General features: G+C 38.4%; 3 protein-coding genes across 3 annotated transcripts; 1 reads left to right on the plus strand and 2 right to left on the minus strand.

Moving 5' to 3' along the window:
• Nucleotides 1-4,952: 4,952 nt before the first annotated feature.
• Nucleotides 4,953-6,839, minus strand: LOC109152857 (aldehyde oxidase GLOX-like). The gene has a single exon (XM_019300526.1). The coding sequence runs from the start codon at nucleotides 6,830-6,832 to the stop codon at nucleotides 5,162-5,164; it is 1,671 nt and encodes a 556-aa protein (XP_019156071.1). The 5' UTR covers nucleotides 6,833-6,839; the 3' UTR covers nucleotides 4,953-5,161.
• A 5,832-nt stretch (nucleotides 6,840-12,671) lies between these two features.
• Nucleotides 12,672-14,695, plus strand: LOC109153319 (V-type proton ATPase 16 kDa proteolipid subunit). The gene is made up of 3 exons (XM_019301213.1): nucleotides 12,672-12,835; nucleotides 12,952-13,237; nucleotides 14,297-14,695. The coding sequence occupies exons 1-3, from the start codon at nucleotides 12,757-12,759 to the stop codon at nucleotides 14,427-14,429; spliced, it is 498 nt and encodes a 165-aa protein (XP_019156758.1). The 5' UTR covers nucleotides 12,672-12,756; the 3' UTR covers nucleotides 14,430-14,695.
• A 5,239-nt stretch (nucleotides 14,696-19,934) lies between these two features.
• Nucleotides 19,935-23,682, minus strand: LOC109153346 (probable LRR receptor-like serine/threonine-protein kinase At4g36180). The gene has a single exon (XM_019301253.1). The coding sequence runs from the start codon at nucleotides 23,475-23,477 to the stop codon at nucleotides 20,037-20,039; it is 3,441 nt and encodes a 1,146-aa protein (XP_019156798.1). The 5' UTR covers nucleotides 23,478-23,682; the 3' UTR covers nucleotides 19,935-20,036.
• Between the last annotated feature and the right edge of the window lie 458 nt (nucleotides 23,683-24,140).

The following is a 24,140-nucleotide window of genomic DNA, read 5'->3' on the forward strand; positions in this document are numbered from 1 at the left end:
TCTTACAAATGCAATCACAATTAGTCATTTCTCCTATCTTTTATCAAAGTATAGTAAGATATTCTAAGCATGTATTAGGCTCAAAGAACTCTAATTATAGAACAATATGCCTCCAAAATACCCTATCAAAAATAACATCTTTGGCACTTATCAGTTTTCCATTAAAAAAAAAAAAAAAAAAGTTCAGGACACATATTGCCTAAGTAGGCAAGCCCATAAAAAAAAAAAAAAAAAAAAAAGTTCAGGACACATATTGCCTAAGTAGGTGAGCTAAAAAAAATTAGCTTACCTCATCCTACTTGAGATTTTACCACCAATTGTAAATTTTTATTATTACGAGAGAAAAGTGTACTAACGTGGACCAATTTATAATATTTACTTTTAAAATTCATCAAATTACTTTGACTAAATACCAAAAAAAAGTAGAAACCTACCTCATTCGCAGTAATAGTTGTTGCAAAATCTTCTTTTTTTTTTTTTTTTTTTTTTAAATTATAACCTCCTAGTACATGTAAAAAAAGGGGGGTGATTTTAAAATATTATTTAAGTATACCAACAAAAATGTCATTGTTAATTACTTACCATTTAACTTTCACATTATTGATAAAGTTGTTGCTAAATAGATAATATGATTATATGAATTGAAGAATATTATGAAATTATGAAAATTTATCATTCCTCTTTTACCTAATTAATCATTGTGACCACACATACATTCATATCCGTTCACTATTCTTAGCTTCACCTAATTACTCAGTTGTGACCACACATGCATTAATATTCTTAAATTGAAGAATATTATGAAATCATGAAAATTTATCATTCATCTTTCACCTAATTAATCAGTTGTGACCACCCATGCATTCATATCCTTTCACTGTTCTTAGCTTCTTAATTGGGCTCTATACATATTATATATATTCATTGTGGATCCAATATTGGAAATTCTTGAATGGGAAAATGGCACTTTTCCCCCCTGAGTTATATACTTATAGCACTTTTTCCCCTTGAATTATTCATGTAAGCATATTAGCCCCCTCAATTATTTTAAAAGTGACGATTTCCCCCCCTAATATATTTTATTGACATTTCTACCCTTAAAGTAAACATTTTATTTATTTTTCCTTTTCAATAAATTATTGCGTATACATAGGGATGACCACGGTTCGATTCGAATTGAACCAGACACTATAGCAATCGAATTAAAAATTTCCGGTTATGATTCAGATCCAGAACCCAATATTTTAATTTCAATTCATTAAAATTATGAATCGAAAAAACTGGATCCTGAACCGTGAACCGGCGGTTCTAGATCCGGTTAGCGATTTTGAACCGTCTTTATTTTAAAAATTTTAATTTTTTATTTTAAAATAGTCTAAATTCAACAATAAATGTATTTTATTTTTTTCAGTTTGGACCATGAACCGGCCGTCCCGGTTCACGATTTTAATAAAATCTAAATATCGGGTTTCGATTTTAAATTGTAATTAGAATATTTCGGTTTGATTTATATAGTGTGTGTTTGGTTTGAACCAACTTGTGGTCATAATTTGTTAGAGAAAAAAAATAAATGAAATATTTATTTTAAGGGTAAATATGTCCATTTAACATTTCAGGGGGAAAACAGCCACTTGAATAATTCACGGGGGAAAAGTGCTATATGTATATAACTTAGGAGGAAAAAGTGTCATTTTCCCTTCTTGAATCTTGTACTGTAGTTTCATTTCTTTGAAAGCATGTTGGGTTGATCAAAAGTTAGGTTTTAAATAAAGATACATAAATGACAGATCATATATATATACCATTTGTTTCGAATGCCTAATAGTAGCTTTTTAGTTCAAATCAACTATATATTTAATTTTAGTTATGATTATATATATCTAGATAGGTTTAATGGTTCAATATCGCTAGTATAATAATACACAAATTTGGGGAGGGTCGAGATCACCAATTTAGTCCACAAGGATGAGGAAAGCTAACATCGTCGATACACATAACTTAAGAGCATCTCCATTAGTGGAGTTTGTTGCTCAGTTTTTGAGGATAGCAATGCTTATGTAGAGGAGAGACAAAGAAATGGGTCTTTGCAGGATGTGTGATTTTTGGACGGAATATGTGGGCCCGCGTGGAGAAAATGACGGCGCCTTGTTTGCAAGAGAAAAATTTAAGCAAAAATCATCTCCCCCATTAATTAAAAACATCTCCTCAGTTTTTAAGTTCATCTAAAAAAAACTTCACAAAAATCCCTAATAGGTTGCTTTTATAAACAACTTGTTACTTGTTAGTGCATGCAAATTTTTGTCCATATTATACGGTTAGGGTAATATTACTCCAACCAATAGCCTAGCAGTTTACAAATAAAAAGCCTAAATAGTCTGTTAGGATGATCAATTAGTTCAGTCTAATTAGGATAGCAGATTTAACTATTTTAGGGATCAGATCCCCTATTTCTACCCGTGGGGAAAGTGACAAATAAATAAGTTCTCATTTGCCTCATAGCCTTATAAAATTTTGCTAGAATATCAATATACTTGCATAGAACAGAAAACTAACTACTTATCACCATTGAAACACAATTGTTTTGGAGTGATGGATATATTTGGAAAAGAGCTCGGGGCAAACCGACCCGAGGTGGTCGTAGTGCGGCATAAGGGGTCTTGGGCGACCCCAGCTGTGGTCGAGGTCGACCTCGATCAGTTAGGGCGGTCACGAGGAGGATAGTCACGTGGGGGCCGTCCTACGCCTCAGGCGCGCCCAGGGACTCGGTCAAACCGTGATCCAACCGCCTACCCTATTTTCATGGGGGCGGTTGGGAGGTTAGCTAGTATAAAAGGACATGCCCTTGTCTTGTTAGGACATCTACTTCGGGGTCTTAATACTACATTTACCTTGTAACTCTCCTACAATAATTATCAATACAAAAGTTATCATCGCGACACATATTCATCGTCCTTATTACCGCATTATCCTAGTCCTATTATTATTGGGTTTAGTAAGTCGGGCTACCCCGGGTTAATTAAATCTATCATGGACCATGGTATAAAAACGGCGCCGTTTCTTCTAAGTTAAGAAACAAGGAAATTAAAGTTATATTTAACAAAAATCTCGTATTTGTGATGTAATTAAAATAAAATGAAACTTCAGTGTATGTATCTAAAATAAAACTGGATAATATATCTCACATATTGAGTATATATTATCAAATGAAACTGTAGTTGAATTGAAATAATACTTTAGTTGTGTTTAAATGAAATCACAGTATGTGTAAAATGAAACTGAATAACGTGTCTCACGTATTAAGTGTATAATGTTAAATGAAACGCTAGTTGAAACAAAATGATAATTTAGTTGTGACGAAATGAAATTATAATATATATAAAATGAAACTGAACACGTCATATAAACAGAAGTAATTAGATGAAACAGGTGTTATTTGCCATTGAAACGTATCGTGGCTGACCTCAGAACACCTATCCTATTCTCCATTAATCAATCAGAAAGGAGGAGATTTGGTTACTATAAAATAAACTCTCACATGACTAAAGGATAACCTCACCATCACTTCCATATATAACTTGTAGATTCTTTTCTCTAAAACATGAACAAGCTAGGTTAATCTCTCATAGGTGTTTTATTTCACACTTGCATAATGCTTCAAGCAAATTCAGCAAGGGCACCTCAAAATCCTTCTGTCTTCAACCATTTAATAACAATTTTTAAAACACACTACACCATAGTTTGCCTAAAATCCTACCCATCTCCGACCCCAACCTAGCTAGCTAATGAAAGGCCACACGGCCTTAACGCTCAGTAAACAGTATTTGGGAGAAGAGACCAAGGTTCGAACCTTAGCAGCGGTTGTGTGAGGATATGATTATGTCCAAAATGAGTAGATTTCTTGCGTGCACCAGCATTTGGACCTGTCTGCTGAGCCATTGGTTTTATATCCTCTCAAATGTTCTGTTAGATCAGAGTGTGGGGCCCTGGGGGTTGGGAATTCAACCTTTAGGGGGCGTTTGGTTCAGGTTATATTACATAACCAAGGGAATGTGACATTCCCGAGCTTACATTCCTGTGTTTGGTTCATATTCTCGGAGGGAATATAACATTCCCAGGGAATGAAACATTCCCTCCACATAGGATTTTGAAGGGAATGTGATTCCCTTCATTTTCTAAGGTTATGTAAGATAACCTTGGATATTTATAAATTTTGTCATTTTAATTCTATATAGTATAATATCCTTAACATATTTACATATATATATATATATATATATATATATATATATATATATATATATATATATATATATATATATATATATATATATAAGATAACCCTAAACCAAACATGATTATATTACATACCTCAATTTTAACCAAACACATGAATCTAACATTCCCAGTAATCTAACATTCCCAGCAATCTAACATTCCCTAAGGTAATCTAACATTCCGTGAACCAAACGGCCCCTTAGGGAGAAGAGAAGCTAATGAAAGCCCTTTTAAAATGCTCTGTTAGATCGGGGTGTGAGGCCATTGGAATTGTGAATTCAACTTTTAGAGAAAAGAGAAGCTAATGAAAACACTTTTAAATGCTCTATTAGATCTGGATGTGGAATTTTTGGGGTTGAGGATTTAACCTTTTAAGGAGAAGAAAAGCAAATGAAAGGCCTTTTAAAATCCCCATGTTTCAACGTCATCAACCATGCATGAGCATATATTATGAATATCGTAACAAATCCCACCAACCAAATTCCATCCGAATTACAAATTAATCCAACACGATCAACTTTTCTAATGATTTCTTTAAGCACTCGATAACTTTCTTTATTTGTTATACATATAATTTTGTGACATATGTAACAATGTAACATCTATCCACATGGTACATTGCAACAAATGCTCATTATAATAAGGAAAAAAAAAAAAAAGATTTGATAGAACACCAAGACAATTAACTAATAAGCTTTTTATTATTAGAGTAATATATTATACATCTTGCTTCTTCTACGTATATATATGAAATATGTATATAATCATGATTATTGGAACACAATTTAATTTCAAGAGAAGGAAATTAAAAACTATTCACAATTTATCTTTAAGAATTATTTTGCTTGGACTTTTACCATAATATTTATAAAAATTATTATTATTATTAAACCATTTGAATCCAAATACCTTCACTTGGTATGCCTTTATGAACCACGAAAAGCATATAGTATCCCGCCGGAGAAAGATTGCCGGAACCCGGTGTCACCGCCGTCATATGGTATGTGTTTATTCCGACGGGTTTCACCGTCCCTCCGCCGCCGAGATCCAACAGCCTTTGGTGTTGAGAAAATGAATGTGTAGTGAACGACGGCGCCACCATTGTTACCGTGACCAAGTTTCCGTCCACGGGTCCGGCGGCGGTGAATTGGATCTCTATTACTTTTCCGTACCCGAATTTGGAGTGCGAACCCGGAAGCGTAATATGCGGGCGTATGCCCGCCGTTGCCGCGTCCAGATACGGCGGCGAGAAGGCTTCCAGTCTTAACTCCGTCGGAAAAAGAGCGCCGTTTCCGAAGACGTAGTTTGGGTGTGGGTTGCTGCCGCCGACCAGAACCCGGGAATCGCGGAGGAGAATGGCGGTTGAGTGGTACATTCTTGGGATTCCGCTCGGGTTTAGTATTTCGAAACGGGTTCCAACCGGGTTATCGGTGTGGTAAAGAACCGGGGTCTGAACCGGGTTCCGACCGTCCCCGTACCCGGCCGATCCCTGAGCCGCGCCGTTTATGATGAGAATATTCCCGTTGGGTAAAGTGACCATATCGCCCATGAGTCTAGCCATCGGCATGGTTTCCATGAACCAAACCGGGTTCGGGTCGGTTATTCGGATCCTGCCGCAGGTATTCAAAGCGCCCATGAAAACGCCTCTCTCCGACGCCGGAAACGCCCCTTTTGGCGCGCCGCCGCAGATCAACACCTCCGCTACTATCCCCGGAGCTTGCAAGTTCTTCAATGGCAGCAGAACGGCCGATCCCGTACTCGGATAAGACCTCGGCTGGCCGTCGGGCATGGCGGGGTACAATCTCACGACGGCGTGCTTAATATAATCGTACAATATCGCTTTATTATTAGCGAAAATAAACAAATGGCCATCCACATTGAGGAAAACATAGGGGTAAAGATTATTCTCCGCTCCGGGATCGTTAGTTTCGGCCAAGAACGGGAGATTATAGAGAAGATCGCCGCCGGGGGTTTTGGGGTAAAACTCGTAGTTGAACTCCTCGCGGCCGCCGATGATGATCTGGCGGCCGTCCGGCAAGATATGGTTGGTGGCGTACCACCGCCACCGGTGCAACGCGTTGGGGATTTCCACCCAATCGCATTTCTTATCGTTGCATGGATTGAAAACTCTCACGACGTGGTCGCCGTCGTTCCACCCGCCGGTCTGGATTAAAGTCCCGTCGGGCATCACGGCGGCGGAGGAGCACCACACGTCGGTTTGGACCATGAGAGGACGCACGGTGTTTTCCGCCACGTCGTACTCGACGGAGTGAGCGGTGCAGTCAACTTTGACGACAACCTCGTATGGATCCTGCCGGCATCTTCCGCCGCCGAGGGGGATGTTGGACAGTCCGAAATCGGTCCGGTCGAATATGACAACCTTGTCGTTGTTAAGAAGCTGCATGTGCATGGCGGCAATGCCGATATTGGGCAGCAGTAGCTCCCACCTGCCACCGCCGGCTGCGGCGGCGAACATGTTCCGGCTCCACGGCGGCGGCGCCGCCACTAGAAAGAGCTGCCACAGAGCAAACAAAAGAGTAAAATTTCGACGACCCATTTGATGAAATATATGATGTTTTCTTGGAGAGATTTGGTGGTGTGGGTTCTCCTTTTATAACTCTATCATGATTGTTGAAATTTCTATTATTGATTTAAAGTCAAAATTCATAGATTATGAATCGTACAAGACATGTGTATTGTGTACTTAATTTGGATATCATCAATACTTCAATAGTGACATTTAATTTGATATTGTATTATTGTAAGCTAACAACTACCTTTCTCCATTTAATTCTTTAAAAACGTTTTTATATAGTTTTAGAATTTGACATATACTTTACGTACTAACATTTAATTTTATTTTCTAATATTTAAAATTTTAATTTTTTGTTTTACAATATATACAAAGAAGCTCAAGACCCGAACCAAGGTTACCGAGCTTAGGGTTGGCATAAGAAAGTTGACTCGAGAAGTTGAGGTCGAGTTGACATGTGGGATTGGAAAAACAAAACTAACTGATAATCGTTACACACTACTGGAAATTCTGAAATTTCCGACCACCTGAAAGTGATCTTAAATCAAGTTGAAAGTTTTGTTCCGACCACTTTTGGTATCCGGAAAAACCTTTGTTGCTATTTCCGACCACTTTTTGGACTTTTTGGTATCAACTTAATTTAAGATCATTTTCAGGTGGTCGGAAATTTCAGAATTTCCAGTAGTGACATCTATTACAGGCATCCGCTTTACATGGGAAACATCTGGATCGTGTGGGACATTGGACTTTTAGTATAAGTAGGCTAATTTTTGTCTTGGATGTACACTTTTGTTTCATTCTAACACTTCATATTGTAATAGAGGCACCGTCAATAGTAAGATAAAAACATGATTCTATTGTCCTTTTGATCATTTTACTTGTCTTTGCATTTCAATTGATTGTAATCTTTTATGTACTATTTGGAATTATAAATCCGGGCCTCCGAGTTAATTTTCTCCATCACTATGGTTTGTGTGTGTGTGTTTTCCTCGTCAAGTAGAGGAGATCAGAACAATTTCTTTGTGACAACTTATAAGATAAAATCTGATGCTAATACAAAACATCTACACTTATATTTTTTTGGAAATTGGAGGCTGTTAGAGGTTTGATTCATTGAGACTAGCATTGTTCAATTTGACATATTCATAGAAAAATCAATTTTTATGTTAATTGGAATTGACAATACATCACAACCAACCTATCTTGTTCTTAAATTATTGGTGTTTGAACGATCTGTATTTATTAGAATATTCTTTTATTTTAAAAAGTAAATCTTACCACCATAATATCACAATTGTACTTTTTTAAAAAAATTTTCTCTATATCGATCATTGATGTTGATTTTGCAATCATTGGTGGATGGTCGCCGACTGGCTTACACTACCGATCAAAATATTAAAGTAAGCAATAGAAAACTAAGGACACGAGAAGAATAGTAGAAAACCTCTTAATCGACAAATCCCTCTTAGTGACATGTGTAAGTGCGTTGAGTTTAACAATTATCCAATTCAAAATGCAGAAATATGTTTTCAAAAAAAAAAATGCAGGAATATAATTTACCCACAAAAACATTTCAAGCACAAAAATTGGTTACATTAATCATAAAATTTGTAATTATAGAATTGATGATTAACACTCTTTACTCTTTTAGGGATATTATCCATTTGCACTACTTAGACAATATGGTAGAAAACTCAACCGAAAATGTGATTATACACACGCAAATTTTACCTCAAAGAAACCCATCGTACTAAACTGATTAACTTAAGGTTAATTGATAATATAATGACATTTTTTTTTTTTTTTGGGTGACGAGGGAAACTCACAAGTACTATTTGAGACATGCACAATGTATTAAGTAAATCCTGCATTACGACCTTAGTCGACGCTCATCAACAAAAAATTACAAATAGGTAAAACAATTTAAGGTTGTCCGCATGGACAGCTCAATTGGTCACAGAGATAAAGTTTGTGAACAATGATTCGAGATCGAGTCTCATCAGGATTACCATGATTTACTGAATTACCATGATTTATATCGCCAACTTAAGTTGTCCATCTAGTTGATATATATATAGACTCAACCCAAAGTAACATAATGACATTTGTGTAGTGGAAAACAAGAATTAGATCCGTTTAATTTGGTACTAGAATTCTATGGCAAATTCTAATTTAATCAAAACTGAAGTACTTGAGGCAACTTACTAACCTGGGTTATGGACAACCTAGTCTCAACCGCTGGCCAGTAAATAATAGGAAACTATCAACAGTGCTCTTTTGTTTTCTAACCTCCCATGGAGCAATCAAAAGTCAAATCCTATTTAATGTGTTCCTTAAAACCTTTGCTATATCTTTATAATTGAAAACGACTTCATGTTGATTATTTTTTGGGTGCGGAACTGCGGATTAATCAAAGATAAGTTTTTGTGTTTACACTAGGTAAATCAGCACCGGGGATAATTGTTACTTGTTAGCACGGGAGAGTATGTAGTTGATAGGGATATTGCTGTGCTGGACCTTAGCTAGCTTGATGGCAGGTAACAAAGCTCGAGACACTGCAGGTCTTGGACCGATCGATCTTGCCTATAACTCCTCGGATTTCCGACCGTCTTCGCTCTGGCGAGCGCCTGCCCAAACTGGCCTCGGCCTTTCCTGGCCATGCGAAGGGCCCAATCATATTAGCTCGGTCCCGGGCGCCCTGCCTTTCAATGCGGTGTTGCCTTGTCAGGAATATAGCACCACGCGTCAGCTATCCCTTCGACCCCGGCCCGGACTGATGCATATTGTCATTCATGTCGGAGGCCAGGGTCTTGTTCCCCCTTTGCTCCTATAAATAGTGCACTTATTACTGAGGAGAGAGACTTTTTCACCTACTTCACAGTTCACACTAGCACTATTTGACCAGAGACTCTCGACCCACTGTCGCAGGATCTCGAGCTCAAATACCCCCAACCTCGTACGATACACATATGGCCGTATATACTGTATTAGTAGTTTTTGAGGTTAATCAAAAATTTTATTAGTGATAGTTAACCTAGTTAGTTTATGCCGCTTTGGCTACTAAGGACATAGGCTGCCTTAGTTGTTTAGATGTTCTATCATGTTCTTACCATAGGGATGACAATTCTACCTACATCGAATGGAGTTTTTTTATGCCTGCACAAATGTGGGGTCGGGTGTGGGGGAGGTATCTCCACCCCCGCTCCCGTACTTTATATGTGTGTGTGTAATAGTATATTGATGTAAATTACTTGTGTATTAAAAACTAAACTATTGTTTATTCCTTAAAAATATGAGCAATCCACAAAGCGACGATTTAAATTACTAATAGAAAATTTGTAATCGAAGATTTAAAGAACTAATTAATGTTGAAGCTTATATTTATTTTTTGGTACTAAGGCGATTATTTAACTTATTAATGTAAAAGTTATTAGTTATTTTTTGGTATTAATGACAAAGACTTATTTCAATGAGAAAAAAACAATTCGATTGATTTGATTAACTACTATATAGAAAATATGTAACAACAAAATCTAATCGTAATTACAACCTTTATTATATAAATCATAACATAAGAAATATATAACTTCACCATCAGTTTGACATTTTAGTCGAATTTGAACCAAAAAAAATAATTTAAAATATCTATTATACTTTTCTTATTGCCTAGATTAACTCCCAACCTCCTAATGCTTAGGGTTCAGGTTGTTCTGATCTTATCAATTGTATGAAACCGGCCGGCCTTCGTCATCTGCATTATTTTGGTGTCAAAGTTACACAAATAAATAAGGAAAGAGGCAGAATTTATTTCGTGTAGGCATATGTTATGTTATGTTGTACAACTTGTACAAATGTCAAATTGTATTGTATTATATTTGCCTAGACCAATTGATTGAATTGAAGAAAACATGTGGGATTTGCTTGCTCTCAGGTAGGGATGTGTTTGATAAATGACTGTTAGCTGATTGATTTAGAGAGTTTGACTAGTTGGTAACATTAGCTGATTGTAGAAAAGTGTTTGGTAAATTAGTTGTTAGTTGTTAGCTGATTACATACAAAATGGTTTTTTCAAAAAATTGATCGAAAAAACTACTTTGAGCAGTTTTTGAATTTTAACATTTTGGAGCAATAAGTTCTTAAAAAAAAGTTAAATCAAACACTCATATTAATTATTTAATCAAGTTAAACAGCTAAGAGTAGTCAAATAAGTCAAAATTGATTGATAGACTAATTATTTTACCAAAGGGGACTTATTATATCATTTTAATAACATTGTTTCCTAGGATTGTTATTCTTCGAATTGAAGTTTATGTGTTTCTGGGACAAATTACTTTTTGACTAAGAACCAAACTATGCAAGGTGTAATTCAAGTTAAATCCGAATTAGTCTTATTGTGAATTTCTAATACCATATGTAATAATTAAAAAAAAATGGTTAGAACGGTTTGTACTCTGCTTGGCTCAAACTACAAATCATCAAAGGGTGAATAGTTGGAGCGACGGATTGTTCCAACCACTCTAATCACTATTGTTGGTTTTACGGTCACGGAGTTGCAGGACGGTGGGCCAACACAAATGTAAAAATATTAAGTAAAATTGAGAGAAAATTAGACATATTCGTTGTACTAAAATTGAATTCAGAATCCTTTACAAGCTATGCTATTGATATTTAAAAATTTTAGGAACACAACCCTAAAATACATTCATTGACATGTTATTACGTGGAGTCTTTATTAACTCATTGCAAGATTTATTAATTCAATTCAAGCTATGCTAATAAAAATAAATAGTTACTTTTTAAAAATTTCATATATAATTCCATATTAATTCAACTCACCTTGCAATTTCTACTTTCTTTTATTTTCCCTTCTCTCCTTTTTGGCTTAATCGACCACCTAACAAAAATACTCATATTTAAGTTTAATCATTGTGATTGCTCCTATGTTATAATAATGAATGTTGGTGGTACTACAAAAGAACATTTTGGAGATGCAACTACTCTTGGTGTGTAGTTAATTGGATTGTCAAAGTGGATGGATCTGTAGGTTTACTATAAGGTTGATGTTGCAACAAGTCCATGACCCTTCTCCATGATATAACAATTTGTCCTTAGTTTAAGTTGCAAATTATTATGTGGATCTGAATCTACTTTGTAAGGTGAACCTGATTCAAAAATACACAATTTACATATTGAATCTTTACAAATTTACATATTAAATGTTCACAATTCGAATTATGAAAATTCAGTATATAAATTATGGATTGTTATATTGTGTACCAAGGCGCACAATGCATTATGCGCCCTGGCCCAAAATGACGACGTTTCTATAAGTTTGTGGGGAGTTGACGCGACGGACACCGTTTTATCTGTCCAATCCTGTAACAGTTTTTTTTTTAACACTTGTGTTTAAGAGTTTATGTTTATTATGTATTATGTTAGATTATGTGTATTATGTTAGGAGTTTATGTGTATTCTACTATACAATTATGTACATATGAAACAGGAAATTTTACGACAGAAACAGTAAACAGAATTTCCAAAAAAAGAAAAACCGTTAATTAAAAGATACAAAACGACGTCGCTTTGTCCAGGACACACAATGCATTGTGCGTCCTGGTGCACGATATAATTTGTCATAAATTATAAACATTCAGTATTTAAGTTGTGTATTTTGGACCCGAGTCAAGGTGGACCCGGGTCCATGGTATAACTGCTGAGTTTAAGTAGTCCAAATAAAGGAGTATGAGGCCCACTAGCTATTGGGATAATCTCTCGAGGCCCAAATTAGTATAATGGCAAACCGGCCCAAGCCCACGTAGTTGATCTTCGGCTAATAATATCCATTAAAGTCTCTCAACTTCTCATTCTGTGCCCTCTCTGCAAAGTGGAAATCATAGAAGAGAGATTTTCAGATCCGATCAAATCCGCGATCGACAAAAGCTGAGAAGATGTCTTCAACCTTCAGCGGAGATGAAACGGCGCCGTTCTTCGGCTTCCTCGGCGCTGCGGCCGCCCTAGTCTTCTCCTGTACGCCGATCTCTTCCCTTCGCACTCACTCGGATCTGTTGTTCGTTTTCTTACATTGATCAATCGTGAGTTCTGATTTTTTTTTTTTTTTTCGGTTTTTTTTTGGGGATTTTTAGGTATGGGAGCTGCTTACGGGACCGCGAAGAGCGGGGTAGGTGTGGCGTCGATGGGTGTGATGAGGCCGGAGCTGGTGATGAAGTCGATTGTGCCGGTGGTTATGGCTGGTGTGTTAGGTATTTACGGATTGATTATCGCTGTGATCATCAGTACCGGGATCAACCCCAAGACCAAATCGTACTATCTCTTTGATGGCTATGCTCACCTTTCCTCGGGTCTTGCTTGTGGCCTTGCTGGCCTTTCTGCCGGTATGGCAATCGGCATTGTGGGGGACGCCGGTGTTAGGTAATCCTCGTTTTCCATTGCCTTGTCTTTGCAATTTTCAATTTTTCGCAGCTGCTATACCGAATATTGTGATACTGAGAAATTGAGAATTGATTTCTTATGTATTGATTCAATCCAATTGTTCTAGTAATATTCAGGATTGAGTGCCAGGGCTCTAATTTTGCTTTTTCTACTATTACGCATGTTATTTGTTATTGCTTGTTTTACATTGTCATAGTGATTAGTTGAATAGGCTAGCTATATGTGCATGTGGAGCTGTGGTGTAGGCTATGCTTGATTTGTTTGCTTCCATGAAAGAATGAGTCTTGCATTTTCAAGTTGTGTAGTCTAGCTAAATGGTTGGTGGTATAAATTTTAGGTGCAATAATTTGTTTGCTGCCTTCCTGATGAGCATTTTTATGCATGATTACATGTGTTATATTGACATAGCAGTTGGCATTATGAGCCAAGAATTTTCTGTAACCTTCATTTGAGCAGGGGTGCATTAGTGCATAGTCACTACACCCAAATTAGTTGGTTTTGCAAGGCTCTTCCTGACTTTCAGAAAGCCGAGCTTGAATCCAGTTTAAATTTCAGTATTATTATTGCTGGTTGGTTTTTGAATTTGGCCCTGAAAATTTGAGATTTAGTTGTTAGGATCACAAGCTTAGCTTGATGAAATGTATAAGAACTCACCTTTTTCATTGAAACAACTGATTTTATATGTTCCATCCCTAGACCTTTATGCCAACATGGTGTACCCATGTACATCAGCGCAATGCACATGTGCATCCATGTACACCGCTTGTATATGATCAAACATGCTTGTCCTATAATGTGTCATCATGATCCTGCTTTGTGAAAACAAACTGAGTAGCAGGTGCTACGGCTCTGGTTATGTGACTGCAGTCAAATGTCTTCCTATGGTATTATTTTGAACATTCTCTGCATGAGTTGTAGTTCCATGCTTATCATTTTAACTGGATTTTTGTTCATTTCTTTGTTGTATGCTTTTTGGGTGATGCACCTACCTTGTCCACGGTGAGTATTCCTTATTACTTTTCCCATTTGTTTCCACAGAGCTAATGCACAACAGCCCAAGCTCTTTGTTGGGATGATTCTCATTCTCATTTTCGCTGAAGCTCTGGCACTTTATGGCCTTATTGTCGGAATCATCCTCTCTTCTCGTGCTGGTCAATCTAGAGCCGAGTAGACGAAGAACAGATTTGAATTATCTTCAGGCACATTTTATTTTATTTTATTTTTCTTTATTCTTTTGGTCCAAGATTATGTGTGTTAATTGCTTGGCTAGAACAACTGGTTCATATGTGATGATTTGCTTTTGTAGATTAGGTCTCTCCTCAAATAAAACTCAGGTATTCTGCTGTTGTATTTTTCTGGGACCAGAATGGATTGCCTGTATTATTTTACTCAAACTTTTTCCAAGGTTAAAGTTATTCTGATAAAATTTTCTGGTCATTCTAATCTTTTTAGTTGTAACAAAATAATCTTGTGTAGAATTATTATTATTTTTTTGCTAATTTTATATTTCATTTATTATTTTTTCCATTTATATATAATTCGTTTTCTATACTTGATGTACCAAAATCATGATTTTACTGTACTTAGTTAGTACTAAGAAACTAAAAGCCTGACTTCAAGGTCAATCTAAAGAAAGTTGGAATCTCAAGTATAACACCATAACCCCACTACGTGTATAAAACTCACAATGCAACTTACATAGAAATGTACAGTTTGGTATTAAGTCTTGAAGTTAGGTCTATTCTCGAGTGCTGGGGAATAGTTAATACTAGGGGTCCGGACTCCTAGGAATTGTTATTTTCCCTTCAAAGAGCTCAATTTTAGGAATGTTATTTTCAGGCATAAATGATCAAGACAAACAATGAAATAGGTCTATTTTCATATTCTATTCTCGACCTATTCTATGAACCAAACTTATTGTATACGTAAAAGTGTACAATTCGGTGTTTGATTTGAAGTTAAGTTTTGAACAAGTTCGATTTATCTCCTCAAGACCTTAATGCGAATTCATAAGTCCAGAAACTAGTCTAGCCAAGCTTTTTAAAAATGGTGGTCCTGCAGGCTGCAGTTGCAGGCGACAAGTGAGAAGTGACACCTCCCCTGCAGTGGTGCAGGCTGAGCATCAAATGAATGTGAAGAGCAGAAATGTCAATTTCAGCAATGGTGTTAAAACTGCTACAAACTCAAAGGCCTCTTCTCTTGCATTTACTTCACTCTCCCTCTCTCTCTCTCACTTTGTATTATTGCACTGCTACAAGTCCGTGCAGCCTGCCACAACTCACCATACTCTGCATTTTTCACCAAATTACATTTTAATTAATTGTTAAAAAAAAAAAAAAGATACAAATATCAAGTTTAGACTTAACTATATCATGAACTTTATTTTCAATTAGAGTTAATTCCAGCAATGGTCCTCCGACTATAGTGATTTTCCAAAATTAGTCTCCGACTTTTAATTTGGACACTTTAGGTCCCTTGACTTTCAATTTCTTTCCAATTGAGGTCCTTTCGTTAGAATACGGTTCATTAGATTTTAAATGAAGGGGTAAACTCGTCTTTTCACTTGCCTATGTATTATTCTTCGTATTTTTTCCTTCGTATTTCGTTGTTATACCTTGTAAACATCTCAATAATAGAGGAACGCACACACGAGTAGTCAGCAAATTGGGAACAACGAGGAACATTTTAGGGTGTCGGCTAAGATTATCTTCATATATATCACGTATACAATGGAGAAATACTAAGAATAATACATAGGCAGGTGAAATGATGAGTTTACCCCTTCATTTAAAATTCAATTAACCGTATTCTGACGAAAGGACCTCAATTAGAAAGAAATTGAAAGTCAAGGGACCTAAAGTGTCCAAATTAAAAGTCAAGGACTAATTTTGAAAAATTAATATAGTCAGAGGACCATTGCTTGAATTAACTCTTTTCAATTATATCTAATCATCTTATACATAGCTGATAGCTAGTAGTGTGTGTTAAAGTACAATGTGGAAAGTGTATTTGAAAGTAATATGTGATCATCTTCTTTTCTCTTTTTTTTTTTTTTCTTTTTTTTGAGATTGAAATTGTGATTAAACTGATTTTCTTTCCTCTATCTCTTTTTATCACAATTAGATTAACTTATGTGAGTGACGGGTTTAGATTGAGAGGATATTAAGTAAATAATACTTTGAAATTAGTGTTACAAGAGTATATATTATATGAAAAGAGAAGGAAATGGGTGATCAAGTGAAAACAAAAATGATATTATTGGCTAGCCTCCTTGATTCTTCTCATTTGGAGAGTAAAAGTCTGGATCTTCCCCTCATAAATGGAAGAATATTTACACAATTACACTACAACTAATTACACTAATTACAAGAAGTTGACATTAAGCATTATTTATGCCCTTACCAACTACTTATTGGTGGAATGGTTATGAGGGAACAACGGGGCATATCTTTGTCCTCTTTAGGCCTCGCAACTTGTTGACTTTTACTTTGTTATAAGCTTGGCTACTTATTTTTTCAACCACTAGAGATGTGCTAGGCTAGTCCTGCAACCTATATCCCGTCACTATCAACACTAGAGTCTCATCTTTCGGTAAGTGTAGTTAGAGCATTGATGTGGTAAATTTCACGGGGTATAAATGTAAGTATGTGTAGTGTTACGGTGGTTGGGAATAGTGGCTCAGAGCATTCACAATGGTTGAGTTTTTTTTTTTTTTTTTTTTTTTTTTTTTGAGGAGTTTTTGTAAAGAGAATATGCAAGGGGAAAGAAAAAAAAAAAAAAAAAAAAGTAAAACTAATTTTAAAATAATAATAATAATAATAATAATAATAATAATAATAATAATAATAATAATAATAATAATAATAATAATAAAGTAATAACTGTCGGGTGCCGCTGGGCGCAATGGTGACGCTCACACAGCAGTGGACGCAGTGAATTTTTTTTATATGGGTCCCACCATTTCTGGAATAACTCCTCATTTGCAGATGAACTCAAACTCTCTCTCTCTCTCCTACCTTCTCTCCAATTTGTCACAAATAACCTTAAAAAAATCATGATATTGATGCTCTCAGGATCAAAGTCCGAAGGTCAGAGTTTCCCGAGTTCATAGAAGCTCTAGAGGGAAAGAGCCAACAGTCCCCTCTTTAGGCGTTTCGCGAGGTATTTATAGGGAATTTGAGGGAACACATGCTGAGAGGCCAGGATGTGTGTCACGCGCCCCCCATGCACTCGATAATCTCGTCGACAAAGGAGAGATGTGCACGCATAAGAATATATCTGACTAGCCAATCACTTGCTGGGATCGGTTCAACTGCACAGTATACGGGCTCAGGTTGAGTAATCGGGTCGAGACCGAGCTCATGAAACTAAAGACAGAGGCCCATTAAGCCGCCGAGATGCTTATCCTTCAGGCGGAGCGTTATGCTGTGCATCCGTGTGCACCATGCATAGTGCACACGGATGCAAAAACGACGTCGTTTTGACGTCGACTTAAAAAAAAAATCTATAACTTCATAACTATACATCTAGAATTGCATAACTATACATCCATAACTTCATAACTATAAATCCAGAATTGCATAACTACACCATGCATAATTACACATCCATAACTTCATAACTATAGATCCAGAATTGCATAACTACACATCCATAATTTTATAACTAAAAATCCAGAATGAATGAACTAAAAACCTAGAACAAATGAACAACATAATGCTGTTGCTGGGAATCGAAACTGATTTTTTTTTTTAAAAGTGGGACGCGCGTTTTTAGTCAAAACGACGTCGTTTTTGCATCCGTGTGCACCATGCATGGTGCACACGGATGCACAGTATAATTTGCCCCTTCAGTCCAGGTCGGCTGGGCGCTGCATTTTGGTCGATTGAGGTCGGGATGTGGCCCTCGTCTCGAGGGGATTCGTATCCGGCCATGTCCTTGGGACAAAGAAGGTCGGGTTATATTTCCTAACAAGCATCTCCAATAGTGGTGTTTTTTTTTTTGTTTGTTTGTTTGTTTTTTTTTTTTTTTTTTTTTTTTTTTTTTTTTTTTTTTTTTTTTTTTTTTGAGGTGCCTATTAGGAGAGAGATGAAGGAAAGATAAAAAGAAAAAAGGAAAAAAATAAATAAAAGGATGTCTGACATGAAAAAAAAACAGTGGGTTTGACGCACCAGCGGGAGCGGTATGTGAAGCCCACTCACGCGGTTGCGCCTCTCATTTTCCTTCTCTCTCCTGGCAAACCCTACAAAAAATCAATTTTACACGAGGAACTCATTTCTTCTCTCTCTCTCTCTCTCTCTCTCTCTCTCTCTCTCTCTTCCTTCCCTCTCTCCTCCATATAAAACATGTATACCTAAAAAATTGTGAAAAAATCACAACTGGAATGCTTTTATTGAAGTTCTAACTTTTAAAAAAATAAAAATAAAATTAACCTGCGTTTATTTTAATTCTCTAAATTTTTAAATTATTCAATTAGTAAACAGAACCATTAAAAATCTACAAAAAGTTGGCGAGTGTTTGCAATTGTGCAAACACTAAAGAGCCCTCCCTCTAGATGCAAAAGTATGAAGCCACAGGGGTGTAAGTGAAATTTTATTATTATTATTATTATTTTTTGAAACATTATTTTTATTTTTATTTTTATTATTATCCTACGTGATAATTGTTTCACAATATTGGACAGGGCAGAGGACCCATGCGAGTGAGTGGTCGTTGGTCAACAGTATAACTTCCGTAAACTCCGAAGCGGGACCCGCAGGTAGGTCCCACAAGTCCAATAAGACACCTTCACGGATGAGTGATATGATATCCATCCCCGGGCCCCACAACCCCCCTCCCCTTTTACGATAAAGACTGTCTCCGCTTCCCCTGTCTGCCACATTAACGGCTACTTTCTGCGAACCCATTTAAAATTCCACGTGGACTCCCTGAATTTACAAAACAGCCCCCCTTCTTTTGGCGGGAATCAAATTCCTGGGCCCACCTAGTGCCCTGCACTACCTGATCAATTTAAGTGCTGTTAATTATGCTTACTTTCCAAACTAATGTCATAAGTTTTGGTTAAAATCAAAAGACTTCTCCATTATCTATTTCTTCTCCCAAAAGGTTGAATCCCAATAAGGCCTCCCATATCCCGACTTGACAGAATATTTCGAAAAATGTAAATCATGGTAACTCAACTGAACATGAATCACAGAGGCTAGACCTTTGCTTACTGCGCACAAGGAGCCTCTCACTTTAAGAGGTAACTCCCACACTGCCGTTGGTGAGGCTCGATCCATGGACATTTTTCCTACATGTATTTCTTAATCTTACTCCCTGATATGACGAATTTTGATAAATTATTCTTTTCATGCGGGTCTCAATACAAGTGTCTACATCAAATATTTTGTGTGTGAGAGTATATATTGGGAGTATAAGTTATTTTTTTCATATGAATCTCAATACAAGTGTCTAATTAATATTTTGTGTGTGTAAGAGTACATATTGGAAGTACAAAATAGAAATACATGTAACATTTTCTAAATTAAAATTTTTTAATTATCTGGTGTCATATCTTCCTACTTAATAAATAACTAAGCATTAATTATTTAATCACATCATTTTTACAACACCACATAGCTAAACATTAATCATTTAATCACATTTTCTTGAGTAGGGAAAGGAAACAAGAAAATGAATGATCAAAAACTTTAATTATGCGTTCAAAGAATACATGAACAAGGAAGAATGAAGAAAAAAAAAAACGAAGAAATTACAGGTAATTAAGAGATAATAATCAAATGGGAGAAGGAAGGGTGGTGGGATCGGCGGAGGAAGGGATATCGGGGCCGACACGGCAGCCTTCGAGCATGAACACGACGTCAGTCATGGAAGGTCTCTCCAGAGGATCAGGCATGGTGCAAAGGAGACCCACTTTAACTCCCAGCAAGAACTCTTCCCATTCCGATGACTCCGGGTCAAGCTCCAGCAAACCCGGTTCAAGAAGCTCCGAGATTTGCCCTCTCTGCAACTGTCTCTTCACCCACTTCACGATGTCTTCGTCGCCGTTGAACATCACCGGTTTTCTCCCCGTTAGAATCTCCAGTAACACGATCCCGAAGCTGTACACGTCGGCTTCTTTCGTGGGTAGTCCGGTTAAGGTAACTTCCGGGGCTACATAGCCTAGAGTCCCCACCGGGGTGGCGGATGTGGAGGCGGCGGCGGCGGCCGCCCCCGCCGCCGCTTTGCTTAGCTTTTCTAACCCGAAATCTGTTAAGTGAGCTTCGAAGTCGGCGTCGAATAGCACATTCTGTGGCTTTATATCGCCGTGGACCATTGAAACGGAGTGCAAGAACGCTAATCCGCGGGCAATGCCGAGGGCGATGAGGTGGCGCATTGGCCAGTTGAGGACATGGCCGTCCTGGTGCGAAGCTTCTTGTAAAAGGGTGGCTAAATTGCCGTTAGGCATGTAGTCATAGACAAGTAGCCGGACGTCCGGCGGCGGTCCGGGGTAATATCCCCGGAGAACAGTCAGATTCCGGTGTCTCACTTTGCCCAGAGACTCGGCTTCTTTCCGGAAAGTGTTTTCTTCAATGGAGGTATCCGGGAGGCGGCGAATGGAGAGAACCATTCCATCTCCATAATTAGCTTTGAATTCAACTCCATATTTCCCTCTGCTCAACACATTCTCCTCATCAAATTGCCTGGTGGCTTCCACAGTTTCTGCATAAGTGATCTTGTTGTTGAACATTATAAGCTTAGGCCCTCCATTTTCGCCGCTTCCTCTCCCGGTTTCTCCCCCGGAGCTAGCCCGCCCGGGGCTGCTGCGCTTCTTCTCCCCGCCCCGGCCTCTCAGCTTCCTGTTCCATTGAATCAGGCTGTAGATATAGCCACAGCAGCAGAATGTGAGGACAATCATTCCTATTGCAGACAACACAATGAGCAAAATCAGCTTCTTCCTTTGTTTCCCCTTGTCATTCTTGCACTCCTTCAATGGCTTCCCACACAACCCATCATTGCTAGCAAACAGAGATGGGTTGTTGAAGAGAGAGCCCAATGGCACCGGAATCTCGCCCTCGAGATGGTTATGGGAAACATTGAAGTCTTTCAGAGAAATCAGAGGCAGATTTGAGGGGATTGTGCTGCTCAAATTATTGGATGAGAGATTTAAGATTGCCAGGTTTGACAGCCTTGATAAGGAGTCTGGAATGCCACCTGATATGTTGTTTGAATCTAACAAAAGGGTTGCCAATAAGGAGCAATTGGAGATCTCTTCTGGGATTTCGCCTGTTAAACCATTGTGGCTCAAATGAAGCTCCCTGAGATGAGATAAATGGGAGAACTCATTGGGGATTTTCCCTCTTAGATGATTGTGTTGAAGCTCCACCACTTCAAGAGCAGAACAATTGCCCAATTCAAGTGGGATAGAGCCATTGATTCTGTTCTTGGAAAGAGAGAGAACTTTCAAGGATCTCAGGAACCCAAATGTGGATGAAATCTGTCCAGAAAAGCCATTAGATGACAGATTCAAGTACTCCAGACTGGACAAACTGCTAAAACCTTCAGGAACATCTCCGGTGAACTCATTTTCTTGTAAAGCAACAGCTTGCAAACTGGGCAGCCCAAAAAGCTCAATGGGCAATGCTCCAGACAGGTTTTGTTTACTCAAATCAAGAGTCTTGAGCCACAATAAGCTTCCGATGGTCGCCGGAACCCTCCCGGAGAACCCACATTTGCTCAAATTTAGAGCCTCTAAACCATTCAGGTTCTGAATGTCCACCGGAATTTCGCCGGAAAACTTGTTGCCACTCAAATTCAAGGTGCTCAAATTTCTAAGCAGCATCAGGTCTTGGGGCAAATTCCCACTCAAATTGTTGCTGCTTACATCCAAATATACAAGCTGATTAAGACCACCAAAACTTGCAGGAATCGAACCATTGAAAAGATTGTTACCAAGCGACAACAATGTCAAGCTCTTCATTCCTCCTAAGAACTCCGGAATCAAACCGGGAAACCGATTCCCACTAACATCAAGTCGCTGCAGCTTCCGACATTTCTTAATACTATCTGGAATTTTTCCGGCGAGTGAGTTGTTAGCCACGTTTAGCTCCTCCAGCATTACTAGATTTCCCAGATTGCTAGGTAAAGCTCCGGAAATCGAATTTCCAGATATATCAAGAACCTTTAGCGTAGAAATGCCCAACAGCCAATTGGGGAAAACGCCATTTATGTGATTCCCGTGAAGGCCGAGAACCTCCAAAACACTTGAGCATACTGCATTTTCCGGGTTGACTAAGCCCGTGAATGCATTAAACCCTAGCTCAATAATCCTTATAGTATGAGCATTGACTGAGACTTTACATAAGAGCGATGCAGGGACCACGCCTGTGAGTTGGTTATGCGATAGTGAGATGACTTGCAGGTTCTGAAGAGAGCCGATCGTCGACGGCAAGAGCCCTCGGAGATTGTTGTCGCCGGCGCTGAAGTGTATCAGGGAGGAACAGTTGGAGATCGCCGACGGTATAGTTCCGTAGAGCTGGTTGGAATCGAGCCAGAGGTACTGTAGGTTCTGGAGCGCTCCAATGCCGGCCGGAATTTCTCCGCTGAAGCGGTTGAACGACAGGTTTAGCAGCTCGAGCTCGGCGGCGGCGGAGAGGTTGGCCGGCACGTCGCCGGAGAACGAGTTGGAGGAGAGATCCAGGAACCGGAGGCTGCGAGGAACACCGCCGGGGATTCCACCGGACATAAAGTTCCGAGCGACGTTGAGAACTTGCAGATTCGTCAGGTTCGAAATCCCCGGCGGGAGGTCGCCGGAGAGCGAGTTGTTATGCAGGTAAACCGCACGCAACAGAGAGCACCGCGACAGCCCCCGCGGCACGGAGCCGTTGAGGTTGTTGGAATGCAGGCTTAACCTGCGCAGCTGGCGCAGGTTAGCAATCCGTTCAGTTATCCGTCCCCGAAGCTGAAGGCGCGGCAGGCGGAGCTCAACAACGCGGCCGCCGTCACACCGAATCCCAACCCAGTCACACGGAGCCGACGGCGTGGAAGCATCCCAGCCGTCCAATGCGCCAAGCGGATCTTCCAAGTTCCCCTTGAACGACAGCAACGCCTCAACCTCCATCTCCTCCGGCGTCGGCGACGCCGCAGTCGCAAAAGCAGAGGAAATTAACAACATATGCAGAAATAGCGCCACCGCTGTCGCGGCGGCGGCGAAGAAGGAAAAAGTAGCCGTTGACATGAGAGCGGGGGTGAAGGCTATGGGAGCGTATTGCAGACTGAGAAGGAGAAGAAAGATGACAAGATCGAGGCCATGTGGCAATGGTGAAGTGCGTTTAGTTTTTGTAAGTATTGTAGGGTTCCGTTTTCTCTCTTCCCAAAGACGTTTTTTTTTTTTTTAGATTTTTTGCATATAAAGAGAGAGAAGAAGAAAGAAGCTCTGCTGGAAACGCCCCTTTTTGCACCCAACTCATATGCGGACGGCTAATATAATTAACAATCATTATATAAATCAAAATTTATCTTACCTTATTAGTGGACCATACTACAAAACAACCTTTTTTTTGTGCAATTAAAAATAACGTTGATAGTCGAGGGCTTAACTTAATGGTTCAGTAAATAGTATTTGAAAAAAAAAAAAAAGATTTAAGTTTGAACCTTGGCGATGACAGTGTGGGAATTATGCCCAAAATGTACAGATCCTTTGTCCCGAATCATTGAATTACTGTGATTTACATCATTCCAAATACTCTATTGGGTCGGGATTGGAGGTTCAACTTTTTTGGAGAGGAATAAGAAATAACGTCGTACTTGGTACCATAGTGTTGTATGTACTTTTTATATAATCAAAATTTATCTTACGTTTAAAGTGGACAATACTCTAAAACAATATTTTTTGTGCAAT

Source organism: Ipomoea nil, unplaced genomic scaffold (assembly GCF_001879475.1).
Source record: "Ipomoea nil cultivar Tokyo-kokei standard unplaced genomic scaffold, Asagao_1.1 scaffold2480, whole genome shotgun sequence".
Lineage (NCBI taxonomy): Eukaryota > Viridiplantae > Streptophyta > Magnoliopsida > Solanales > Convolvulaceae > Ipomoea > Ipomoea nil.

Bases quoted from the DNA above. Each gene is read 5' to 3' on its own strand.
- LOC109152857 (XM_019300526.1), bottom strand. From the start codon at position 6,832: ATGGGTCGTCGAAATTTTACTCTTTTGTTTGCTCTGTGGCAGCTCTTT.
- LOC109153346 (XM_019301253.1), bottom strand. From the start codon at position 23,477: ATGTCAACGGCTACTTTTTCCTTCTTCGCCGCCGCCGCGACAGCGGTG.
- LOC109153319 (XM_019301213.1), top strand. From the start codon at position 12,757: ATGTCTTCAACCTTCAGCGGAGATGAAACGGCGCCGTTCTTCGGCTTC. The intron at 12,836-12,951 runs GTACGCCGATCT...GGGGATTTTTAG, and splicing joins GGCCGCCCTAGTCTTCTCCT to GTATGGGAGCTGCTTACGGG. The intron at 13,238-14,296 runs GTAATCCTCGTT...TTGTTTCCACAG, and splicing joins GTGGGGGACGCCGGTGTTAG to AGCTAATGCACAACAGCCCA.